Source organism: Carcharhinus amblyrhynchos, chromosome 17, assembly GCF_965287045.1.
Source record: "Carcharhinus amblyrhynchos chromosome 17, sCarAmb.v2.hapA, whole genome shotgun sequence".
Classification (NCBI taxonomy): domain Eukaryota; kingdom Metazoa; phylum Chordata; class Chondrichthyes; order Carcharhiniformes; family Carcharhinidae; genus Carcharhinus; species Carcharhinus amblyrhynchos.
Genome location: NC_137340.1, coordinates 12,295,746 through 12,308,086, shown reverse-complemented (window position 1 = coordinate 12,308,086; position 12,341 = coordinate 12,295,746). Strand labels below are relative to the sequence as shown.

The following is a 12,341-nucleotide window of genomic DNA, read 5'->3' as shown; positions in this document are numbered from 1 at the left end:
GAAGGGGTTGAGAGGAGATTTGTTGGAAGTGTTCAGAATCATGAGTCCGTACAGAGTAGTTAGGAAGAAAATGTTCCCACACAGTGTAAAGAGCCAGAGGACACTGACTTAAAAGGTAATTGGAAGAAGCAAAAGTAACAGGGAAACAGCTTTTTACACAGCAGATGGTTAGGATATGGAAGTTGCTTGAGAGTTGTGATGAAGGCAGGTTCAACCGTGGCTTTCAAAGGTGAATTGGACAGTTATCTGCAGAGCTGCTGGGAAACAACAGCGAGAGGGACTAGCTGAGTAGCTCTTGCAGAGAACCGCCACAGATGCAATGGGTTGAACGGCCTCCTGTGCTCCAACTGTTTGATGTAATCCTGTGTTTCTGGTACTTTGTTCATCTTAAGAGATAATTTGACACTTCCATAAGGAGAAATTGGTTCAGCTTTGCCAGTGCAGTCTTGAAAGTTAAAGGTGACAAAGATATATGATGGTAAATATTTCTTGATTGTTTTACACTTATTCCTCAGATTCTTTTCTGCGTAGTCGGTCCAGCTCGGATCACGAAGCTACAGCGATGATGAAAGCTCAGTTCATGAGCCTGTGGGATGGCCTTGATACTGACTTCAACTGTCAGGTGACTGCAGTATTTGATTTTAATGTTGATAATCTGCATCTTTTTGTCACCTGCAGGCTTGACTTACCCAGTTCATTCCTTGCCTGTCTCCTATGCTCCATCCTAACTGCACACACGCTTTTAACTTCATAACTGTTATTTGCATCCTGTCTTGCACTAAATCTTATTTCCATTTCCTGTCTTCCTGCATTGACTCTGTTTCCCAATACATTGAACTTAAGATCTTCATCCTTGTTTACAACAAATACTCTTATTGCCTTATCACATCAGTTACATTCCTGTTACCAGGCTCCTTATTGGTTAGTGTTTTGCCAATCATGATTCAACACTCTAGAAATCTCTCAAACATGCCCACTTTAGTATCTCTCTCCATTTCAAAAACCGACACAAAGCATACATCTAACGCTGCTTTTACCCATCTCCCTTAGCTCTTCTCCTGTGTAATATTCATTTTCCATTTCCTGAAGCACTTTTACACTTTTATTATGTTAATGAGATTGAGTGTAGTATTTTATAAAATATCACTGCATATACTTGAACTTAATGATAGATGTAACCAATTAAAGCTATCACAATGTTGAAATCTATTTCCACTAACGTTTACTATTTAGCATTATTCAGCAGTAAAACAGATTATTGTCCCCTGTTGTAGATTGCACGTGACAAGTGAAAATGTTTCCCTTACTGTTTTAACAAATGAGTATAATAGCCCAAGTGCTCATGTTACTTTCTGAACAAAAATTTATCATAGAATCCCTACAGTGTACAAGGAAGTCATCTGGCCCATCAAGTCTTCACTGACCACAATCCCACCCAGACCCTATCCTCTTAACCCCACATATTTACTGTACTATTCCCCCTGACGCTATGGGGCAATTTAGCATGATCAATTAGCCTAACCTGCACAACTTTAGACTGTGGGAGGAAACCAGAGCACCTGGAGAAAACCCATACAGACACGAGGCGAACACATAAACGCCACACAGTCACTCGGCTGGAATTGAACCTGGGCCCCTGGCGCTGTGAGGTAGCAGTGCTAACCGTTATGCCACAGTGTCACCCAAATCACTACTTTTGTGTTTTTTTTTGCAATTGTGCTCCAATGTCAGCCACCATTTTAAAAACTTCATTGTAGCAGTAACATACAAGTTGTCCAATTTTGTTCCACATTATTTAGCCTGTGTTTGAAAAATGAATCCTTTATTTTCAACATTGTGATAATTGGAATCTCTGCTATCTCCCCCTGAAGTTGTTGATTCCACCAAGGGCCCTACTGGCTCACTTAAATGATCATTATCCATATATGAGCCTTAAGGGTAAGTGTGGGGATTCAACTATTGGGCTATCGCAACCAGTCTCTAGCCTGACTTCAAGCAACATCCACATGCAGCAGGAGTTGTTGAATACTGAAGGCCAAAAACCAGGCTAATTTAAACCCCACTCATTAAATCTGGGAATTCGGGTTCATTCATAAGAACATAAGATCATGGCTGATCCTTTCGTGGACTCAGCTCCACTTACCTGTCTGCTCACCATAACGCTTAATTCGTTTACTTTTCAAAAATCTACCTTTGCCTTAACATTCAATGAAGTAGCTTCAACTGCTTCACTGGGCAGAGAATTCCACAGATTCACAACCCTTTGAATGAAGAAGGTCCTCCTCAACTCGGTCCTAAATCTGCTCGCCCTTATTTTGAGGCCATACCCCCTAGTTCTAGTTACACCTATCAATGGAAAGTAGAACTACTAAGAGGGTAAATTTGCTGAATCTGGGAGCCCCACGCAGGAATCCTTCACGTTTGAATGATATAAGTAACATGATTAGAGAGCTCTTGACAATCTATCTACTGTTACTTCAATTTGTTATTAATGCAGCATTCTTGTGTACTTGATTTCCAAATAAAAACTGTAAATTTACATTTATTTCAAGGAATAGGAATGTGTAACTAAATGAATTTTTCATTTTGCTTGCTGTGTCTGAGCTACAAAAATGAAATTTGTTTTAGATTACAAAACAGGCTTAATTTAAATATACTGTTTATGATTTGTATTAATGACATTCCAACAAGCTGAATAATTTACCTGCTAGAGTTGTATTTCCACTAAAGACTTGATTTTGGACGATGGATAGCAATAGAGGACTCTGTATAGTAACCATCAGCTCCATGCTGTTGTTAAAAATCCATGCTGTATTTGATGCCTAATATCTATTTTGTTAGGTAATTGTGATGGGTGCCACTAACAGACCACAAGATCTTGACTCTGCCATTTTGCGAAGAATGCCAACCAGATTTCACATAAAGCAGCCTGTAAGTGCAGATGTAATGATTTCTGTCATTATGACCGCAGAAGTTTTTCATGGATATTAGAGGTGTGGTGATAAAAGAACAGAGAACGTTTGGACTGATTTGTATGTTAATTTTGAAAGATCTCTGAAAGGCAATATAGTTGAAAAAATATGTTTTTGATTTGATTTATTATTGTTACATGTATTAGCATGCAGTGAAAAGAATTGTTTCTTCTGCGTTATACAGACAAAGCATACTGTAGAGAAGGAAATGAGAGAGTGCAGAATATAGTGTGACAGTCGTAGCTAGGGTGTAGTGAAAAATCAGCTTAATGCAAGATAGGCCCATTCAAAAGTCTGATGGCAGCGTGGAAGAAGCTGTCTTTGAGTTGGTTGGTATGCACCTCAGACTTTTTACGTTTTTCCCAACGGAAGAAGGTAGAAGAGAGAATGTCCGGGGTGCGTGGGGTCCTTTATTATGCTGGCTGCTTTAGTGAGGCAGCAGGAAGTGTGGATAGAGTCAATGGATAGGAAGCTGGTTTGCGTGATGGATTGGGCTACGTTCATGACCTCTTGTATATCCTCGCAGTCTTGGGCAGAGCAGGAACCATATAACCAGAAAGACTGCTTTCTATGGTGCATCTGTAAAGGTTGGTGAGGGTTGTAGCTGACATGCCGAATTTCCTTGGTCTTCTGAGAAAGTAGAGGCATTGGTGGGCTTTCTTCAGTGTTGGCATGCAGGGACCAGGACAGGTTGTTGATGATTGGACACCTTTCTACTTCATTCATGTTGATGATTGTACAGGGGTATGTTCTCCTCCACGCTTCCTGAAATTGATGACAATCTCCATTGTTTTGTTGATATTGAGGGAGAGATTATTTCCGCCCGCACCAGATTCTCTAACTCATTTCTGTACGCTCTCATTGTTTGAGACCCCGACCCACTACGGTGGTGTCATCAGCAAACTTGAAAATCGAGTTGGAGGGGAATTTGGCCACACAGTCGTAGGTATATAAGGAATATAAATGTTTGCATTTATCTAATAGCTGATTCCATTGCAAATTAACTTTTGGAGTGTATTGGCTGATGTGCAGGTAAACTAGGAAAACAATATTTAGAACTTGATAAATTGGTTTCAGTTTTATATTCTTCCTGTTAAAGCAGTGAACAAATCCTGTGAATCTTTGCTAAGAATGTTTCTGTAAACAAGGGTTACTTGCATCAAGGGAGATAAGTGGCATCATGGCTTTGCTTTTTCATTGGTCACTGCTGTTTTATAATTAGGAATTTGAATTGAATTGGCAATGATGTGAGAACTAAGCTTTGAGCGAATCTAGTTTACAAATTTGGTCTGCAAAGCTGCACTTTGCTAAACATTAGGGCATATCCAACTAGTTGGTGGTGGATGAAAGCCCACATTGCAAAACTGGCTGGGGATTTAATGTGACAAATTAGCTTGGGACATGGTGAATGTTGACACTTTGGAGGCAAAAAAAATGAATTGCCAACGTCAAAATAGAAACATTAAATGATTTGACGTGTGATTAATTGAGGGTCTGGAATGTAGGGCAGAAGGCAGATATGTAGATAAAAACAATTTTGGAAAGCAGATCTGCCACAATGCAAACAGAACACTAGTATTGGAACATTGAGAAAGGAATGTGAAGTTGAATTCTTAAGTCGTGTATTCTTACAATTTATTTTTAATATTGGAAAAGCCATGGGAGGGGGGATTGCAACATTCTGATGAACGTACAAGGTGGCTGGTGATGTGGAGCAGAAATTTTCTTGCATTTTTGGGGAAGCTTGAAACAGCAAAAAACGAAGGCGACAGAGATAGTAGCAGCAAGAACAAAAAATGCTGGAAAATCTCAGCAGGTCTGACAGCATCTATGGAGAAAGAATAGAGCCAACATTTTAAATTTGGATGACCCTTCCTCAGAGCTGAGAGAAGGGTCATCCAGCTGAGATTTTCCAGCATTTTCTGTTTTTGTTTCAGATGTCATCATCTGCAGTGTTTTTGCTTCAATCTAAAGATAGTGACAGCGTGGTTTATGTTAGAGACAAGGCCAGAGCTGTAACCAGATCAGAGGTTAGCAATATCAGACACTGTATCGCAGAATCTCGAAAGTGCAGAAGAGGCCATTTGGCCCATTGAGTCCACACCAACTCTCTGACAGAGCATCTTACCCAGGTCCTCTATCCGGCCCTATTTCTCATGGCTAATCCACCTAATCAACACATCTTGGGATACTAAGGGGTAACTTAGCATGGCTTAACCTGCACGACTTTGGGCATTTCTGATATACAAACACATTGGGCTTTTTTTTAAAGAAACAGTGAATTCTGATAGATGCAATAAACCGTGATCCCTTCCCCAAGGAAATGCTAACATCTGAATGTTTCTGTGATGTTTGGATTGTTTAAGAACTTTTGCAATAAATAGGCTCTGTGACAAAAAAAAATGTAAACTCTGCATTTCCAGTGCAAGTTGTTTAGATGTTGATGAGATGTTATAAATAAGCATAAACTGCACTCCTTTTAGCTGTTATCATGAGCAAGTCGTTAAAAGGTGCGATCAAAATGAAATGTTGAAACTATAACTGTGACTAAGATTTGAGATTGATTTTGATTGCTATGGAGGATAGATATGTTACAACAGCAAGATATACAGGAACAAATTTCAAAAAACGATTGCTTCAAAGTTTCAGGATTTTCATCAAGCAAAACCATACTTGCCTCCATAAAATAAGTTCAACAATGCCTCTGCATCCCTCCACTATTAAGGAATTTTAACATCCTAGGGGTTATCATTGACCAGAAACTGAACTGGACCAGCCATATAAATACTGTGGCCATCAGAGCGAGTCAGAGGCTGGAAATTCTGCAGCAAGTAATTCACTTCCTGACTGTCTAACACCTGTCCAGCATCCACAAGGCACAAGTCTGGAGTGTGATGGAATACTCTCCACTTGCTTGGATGAGTGCAGCTGCAAAATCACTTGCGAAGCTTGACACCATCCAGGACAAAGCAGCCACTTAATTGACACCCCATCCACCACTGATGCATAGTGGCAGCAGCGTGCACTGTCTACAATTTGCACAGCAGCAACTCACCAAGGCCCCTTTGACAGCATCTTCCAAATCAGCAATCTCTATTAACTATAGAAACAGTGGTAGCAGATGCATGGAGAACACTACCACCCTCTAAGTCGCATGCCATCCTGACTTGGAATTATATCACCATTCCTTCACTGTTGCTAGGTCAAAATCTGGATCCCCCTCCATAACACCAATGTTGGTATGTCTACAACACATGGATTGCAGCAATTCAGGAAGGTAGTTCACTACCACCTTCTCGAGCAATTATTGATGGGCAAAAAAAAATTGCTGCTTAGCTAGCCACACCTGTGAAAGAGTTTTAAAAAAGTATTTACATCATTAATAATTAGCACATGTTTTATAATTTGTATATACTTCAAAACTATAATTAATTTGCACACCAAATATTATACAAAGTGAGGCTTTTGATAGATTGTCAAGAGGCTGTAGAAGGACTAGCAAGAAGCAGAGATGCACTCAGGAGCGACACTCTGAAAGCCTGTGCTACCGAATAAACCTGTTGAACTTTAACCTGGTGTTGTGAGACTTCTTACTGTGCTTACCCCAGTCCAACGCTGGCATCGCCACGTAATCACAACTGGGTACAGACTAGGTTAATGGTTGACCAATACAGAAAACATTTTGATTAGTGAGGAAAGAGTTTGTGCCTTAAATGGTAAAAATATAAATAGTGTAGAGGAGCAAGGGAGTCTGCCGTGCAAATAGACTATGAACGCCAGGTCCTGAAAGCTGACAATGCAAGTGGACAAAGCCATAAAATTTGCCTTTTTTATTTGTATATGGCAATATAAAAACTCAGTAATATTCAACTTGTACTAGATATACGGGACATAGCCAACTAAGCTGAACAAAATAGCACTTTGCTGTTCCTGCATGACATTGCAAAAAATACAGTTATTGTTTATTGTTTTCCATACTGAGGAAGTACTAAATTTTGTCTTTATTTCACAGAATATTGAGCAACGGCATTCCATTTTGAACTTAATTCTACGAAATGAAGAGGTATGTGACTTGCGGTGAAAGGAATTAAAATTGACTCAATGCTTTTAGTTGGATTGCCAGATGTTTTCCAGATTGGGTTGCATTTAGCTTCTTTGATCATATACCACATTCATCGGTTATGAATGGGTATTCAAAGACCCCTTTTGATGTTCGTTCAGAAATTTATTATTTCTTTATTATTGTCCCAGGTCATTGTTTAGGTAGAAAGTCATGGTAGCATAATGGCGTGCTGCGGGACTAGGCCTGGACTAATGATCTGGATACATGAGTTCAAATCCCAAGCTACCAGAGTGTGTTTTAAAAGCCCATCTAATTCATTAATTCCCCAGGAAGGGAATCTGCTGCATTTATCCACTTCAGCTCGTTGATGACTCCAGATCCACAGCAATTTGACTGATTCATAACTGCCTTCTGCAATAGCCTAGCAAGCCACTTTGAATGTCAGATCATCTGACATCAAATCGGGCACAAGATTTGATTCACAAGACCAATCAGCTCTGCAAAGTCCTCCTCTCTAACATCTGGGAACGTATTTCCATGCTGTATTGCTCTATGACTCTATGTTGGGAGGGCACCATGGTCAGTATGAACCAGTTGGGCCGAAGGGCCTTTTCCATGCTGCATTGCTCTAAATGTCAAAGTTGGGATAGTCACCCTACAGACTAGTCAAGCAACAGCCGCACTCAATAGCAACAGCTAATGTTTATGTAGTGGCTTTAATGTAATGAAAACTCTCGACGTGCTTAATAGAGGTTAGTAGAAAAGAACATAGATCACCAAACCATGTAAGGAGATATTGGGGCAGATGACCATAAGCTTGAGGTAAGCTTTAAGAAGGAAAGCAAGGTAGACAGGTGGAGAAGTTTAGGGAGTGAATTTCAGAGCCTCGTACCGAGGAGTTGAAGGCACAGCCACCAATTATGGAGTGATTAAAATCAGAAATGCTCAGGAGGCTGGAATTAGAGAGGCACAGATATCCAAACGGGTTGTAGGGCTGGGGCAGATTTATCTGGATAAGTGGAGCTGCAACATTTCTGAAGAAACTCTATGCCTTCTGGAATAAATTTAATTGATATTGCAGACTGTCCCTCTAACACTGACGTGACCTGTTTACAGTGTATACATCGACATGAGGCACTGATGCAACTCAACAGCATATCTATTGCCTAGAACTACAAGGGCAGCAGGCACATGGGAACAGCACCACCTGCATGTTCCTCTCCAAGTCACACACTATCCTAATTTGAAAAAACGTCACTGTTCCTTCATTGTCACTGCATCAAAATGCTGGAACTCCCTAACAGCATTGCTGGGAGTGCCTGCACTGCAGCGTTTTAAGAACGTGGTTCACTATCACCTTGAGCGATTGTGGATGGACAGTAAATGCCAATAATGCCCACATGCTATGATTGAACAGAAAACTGCAAGTCCCAGAAATTAAAACTTTATGGCCAGTATCTCTCCAAAATGCAAACCACTGGCTCGTTATTGCTATCTTTGGTAAGATGGATACACATTGGTGCACTGTAACCTCTTCACTCTGGAATGCTTGGAAACAAGTAATTTCTGGGGTACGGAAATTAAGCTAGAATGCTTAACCACAAATGTGTGAACCGGAAAACGTAAATATTTACATGAGACATAAAACATCAAGCAGCAATAATTGTTTTACTTTTCCAAATACTGTATTTTCCATGTTTCTGTTACCAAAGTACTGTGCTAAATGACGCTAAGAGTCGTTTGGGTCTGTACGAAGGAATTTCTGGCAATTGTGCTTTTGAATAATTGATTTCCAGGCTGGAGATATTACTGTATTGACAAATGACCAAGGAAAAGCTTGTGGAATCATTGAACTCTGAGCCTGTGTTCGATGGTGCTCATTGTCTCTGATTTGTGCCCAGGTCTACCTGTTGTTGTCTAGACTGTAGGAGCGTCAAACTTGGAAACAATGCAAAGTAATTCCTATTTGTTTGTCTCAGTCGAAGTTAGAACTTATGGGTAAAAATCTGCGCTGGTGTGTATTTCTGTAACATTGTACTGCCACCCGATTATGCTTTTGGAGAATTGGCACACCACACAATTTTGCAATTATACTTTATTTCTCCAAAATCCTCCTTGCTGGTTTCCCATTTTCTGTTCCATTGGCTTCAACTTGTCAAAAAATTAGTCACTATATTCCCATCTGACCACACAACCAGCTTGCAATTCGTCCTCTTTGATCTATATTGATCCTCTGTCCCCTCAGTGCATTCGTGTTTCACTCCTCGTACTTCAAATCCAACTCCTCCGATCCTTTCGTTGCTTCCAGCCTTGCATGGTCTCTTGGACAATGCGGTCCTGAGGCTGTATGTGGATCCATAATTGCTCAAGGCATTGCATTCACTCTGCTCACAGACTGATGTTGACTCGACTTACCGTAAAGCGGTTTTTACCCATCTTGCTCCTTAGCAGGGTGTTTCAGCTTGTCTTCAAGGTTTAGGTTATCCGCACATATGCCAGTTTTGTAGGTTAATTCCTTTCTTTCCCCTTTGCAAAAGCATGTAATAAATTCTAGTCCCCTTAAAGTCCCCAGCTTTGATTGAAAACTCTCTTTGAGGCAGTGGTGCATTCTGCCAGTGCATATGGGCGCAATATGCTAATATGTCTGCAACCAGACTGTCCTCTTCCCCCTGTCCCCAGTTTGAAAATGTTTCAACTGTTTCCAAAGCTAGTCATTTCAGAAATGCAATTTAAACAGTCTAAACTGTATGCTTTTTTTTTAACAGGTAGATCAATCCTTGAACTTGACTGAAGTTGCCAGGGAAACTGATGGCTTTTCAGGGAGTGACCTGAAAGAGCTCTGTAGGGACGCTGCCATGTTTTGTGTCCGAGATTATGTACATGGCGCTGATGAGGAGGAAAGGTTTGTATAAATCGGATCTTTTTTAAGATGCAGTTTTTAGTGTAGCGTTTAAATGAATTTGATTCCAGTCTGACAGCCAGACAATTTCATTCACCAACTGCACGATGAATGTTGAATGATCTGCACAAGGTGATGGGAACTTGGGCTACCAGCATTTTTGTTTTGAGCTAATGTATACATCCTGTCAGACATGCCCTTCACACTGTTAACATCAGGGCCCTGAATATAACCACAGTATGAATTGTTGGATTGTGCAAAGTAAATAAAACAGGTCTTTTACACTGTGAATAATTGACGTAGTCTTTTAAATCTTCAGGTGGTGAATGTTCTTTGAAGTTCTTGTACTAAGCAGTTTCACAAACTGGAGAATATAAGTTGAATGATTTCCAGCATAATTCAAAACTAATATTCAAGCCAGGATTCCAGAAACAACAATTTTGTTGCAGCTCCTTTTGTTTAATAAATTGATATTAATTAATACTGTTGACATTGAGAGGTTAACTAGCATTCATTTAATTAATAATTCTTGACAAGCAACATGGGTTTGAACAGCTTCTGTGTTTGTTGATTACTTGGAGATATTGAAGTTTTGCAACCTTTATCTTCTCTGTTTTCTCTCTTCTTACTATTTGTGTTCCTTATTTTCTTGTTATTAGTAAACTATAATCTGTTAAATACCACCCATAAAATAACTCAACCATGTTTCAACTTTCCTTCTACTAATTGAAACTCACATGAGATATGAATCAGGGTGGGTGCCCAGTCCTCCTGTGATTGAAATAGTTTGTTTTGGATACAATTCGAGAAGGATCACAATCCACTATTGAAAATTACATTTTAATTCGTTCAAACGGTGTGTGGGCTTCATTGGCTAAGCCAGCATTTATGGCTCATCCCAAATTTCCCATAAGAAGGTAGTGGTGAGCTGCTTTCTTGAACTGCTGCAGCCTGTGTCTTGTAGGTATACTCAGTACAGTTGGGGATGGTATTCCAGTGACAGTGAAAGAATGGTGATGTATTTTCCAAGTCAGGATGTTGAGTGGCTTGGTGGGAATCTTCCAGTGGTGATGTAGCAAGTATCTGCTGCCCTTGTTCTACTCGATAATGGTTGTGCATCACGAGTTGTGCTGGAAATCTTGTTTTTGAAATAAAGTGCCAAATAGGAACTTTGTTCCGGTGAGCAGAATTTGATCTCATCCAGTTTCTAATCAAAACTTTATCCTTCATTGAATACATCCGTACTATCTGTTAATGCCATTCTTGTGTCTTTCAATAGTAATAAGGACAAGCTTCGACCCATCAAACAACAGGACCTCCAAAGGGCAATAGTGAAGATGCGAAAATCTAAGGGAGCTGCTACTTTGAATGGACACTTGAGTGTAGACTGAGGGTAAACCTACCTGTCTGGTTACCAAACAGGACAAGTTGAGCTGTATTTTTACTTGGCTGGATGATGGCTATTCCTCTGCTAAGTAATGGAGTTACATATGGGGAGAGATGAGGTGTGGGGGGGAGGGGGGGAAGGGGGACAATGGTTGGTGGAGTTGTTTTTCGAATTGTATTTCTGTGAATTTAACATCGCCCACCAACTGTAGCTCTTGGGGTCCATGTTCACAGAAAACTTTATACCGAACTATTTGTGTAATTCCTCTTGACTGGGGCTTGTGCAGATACATATACTAGGATTTTCTGTATATTCGTTCTGATAGTGAATGCATTGGTATCATTGTTTAAGATTTAATATTGTAAAAAAAACTACTTGAATGATATAAATATGGGGGCGGGGGGGGCTGGCGGCGGTGGGGAAGAAACTCAAGTGGCTTTTTAAGACACAATGAAAGTACTGACTGGTTGCACTGTAATCTGCATCATTTAATAATGAATTGGAGCACTTAAGAGCTCTAAAACTGAATAAATAAAATGAAGAAACTATTCAAAACAGTTTCTGACATTTGGTTGAGCCATAGCCATGTTTCTATTTTAATTTAATTGTATCTAGGATGTTATGCTTTTTAAATGTATTTTTTATTTTATGGTTCAATGTAAATAAATGTTTAAAGTCTATCACATATTGTATGTTTTACCTGTATTATCATCGTCATTAAGGTGTTCAAATATACTGAATTGCTATTATTTTTCACCATTTTCAACGATATCTTTAAAAACTTTGTGCATAGCATTTTGAGCCCTTACGTGAGTACTGTTTCAGAACTGAAAACCTTTTTTTAAAAGAGCACAAGTGAACACAACATTGTTTTATATATTTATGAAGGGAGGAATCTTTTTTCATCGCTTTTGAAGTAAGGGGTAACTAATAAAGCGTTTCGGAACAAAATGAAGGATTGAGTTCACCGGTTGTCTGTTTGTGATAAGGTGGAGCACAACACCACATTTAACAGAATAA

At 39.7% G+C, this 12,341-nt stretch overlaps 1 protein-coding gene across 2 annotated transcripts in view; it reads left to right on the top strand.

Moving 5' to 3' along the window:
- Nucleotides 1-11,444, top strand: part of atad1b (ATPase family AAA domain containing 1b) — a 62,982-nt gene extending 51,538 nt beyond the window's left edge. For both annotated transcript variants that reach the window (XM_080205487.1, XM_080205486.1), the window contains exons 6-10: nt 516-622; nt 2,842-2,931; nt 6,985-7,035; nt 9,801-9,937; nt 11,214-11,444. In XM_080205487.1, coding sequence (XP_080061613.1) covers nt 516-622; nt 2,842-2,931; nt 6,985-7,035; nt 9,801-9,937; nt 11,214-11,325 — 497 coding nt within the window. In that variant the 3' untranslated portion in view covers nt 11,326-11,444. The remainder of the gene's footprint in view (nt 1-515; nt 623-2,841; nt 2,932-6,984; nt 7,036-9,800; nt 9,938-11,213) is intronic.
- The last annotated feature ends 897 nt before the right edge of the window (nt 11,445-12,341 follow it).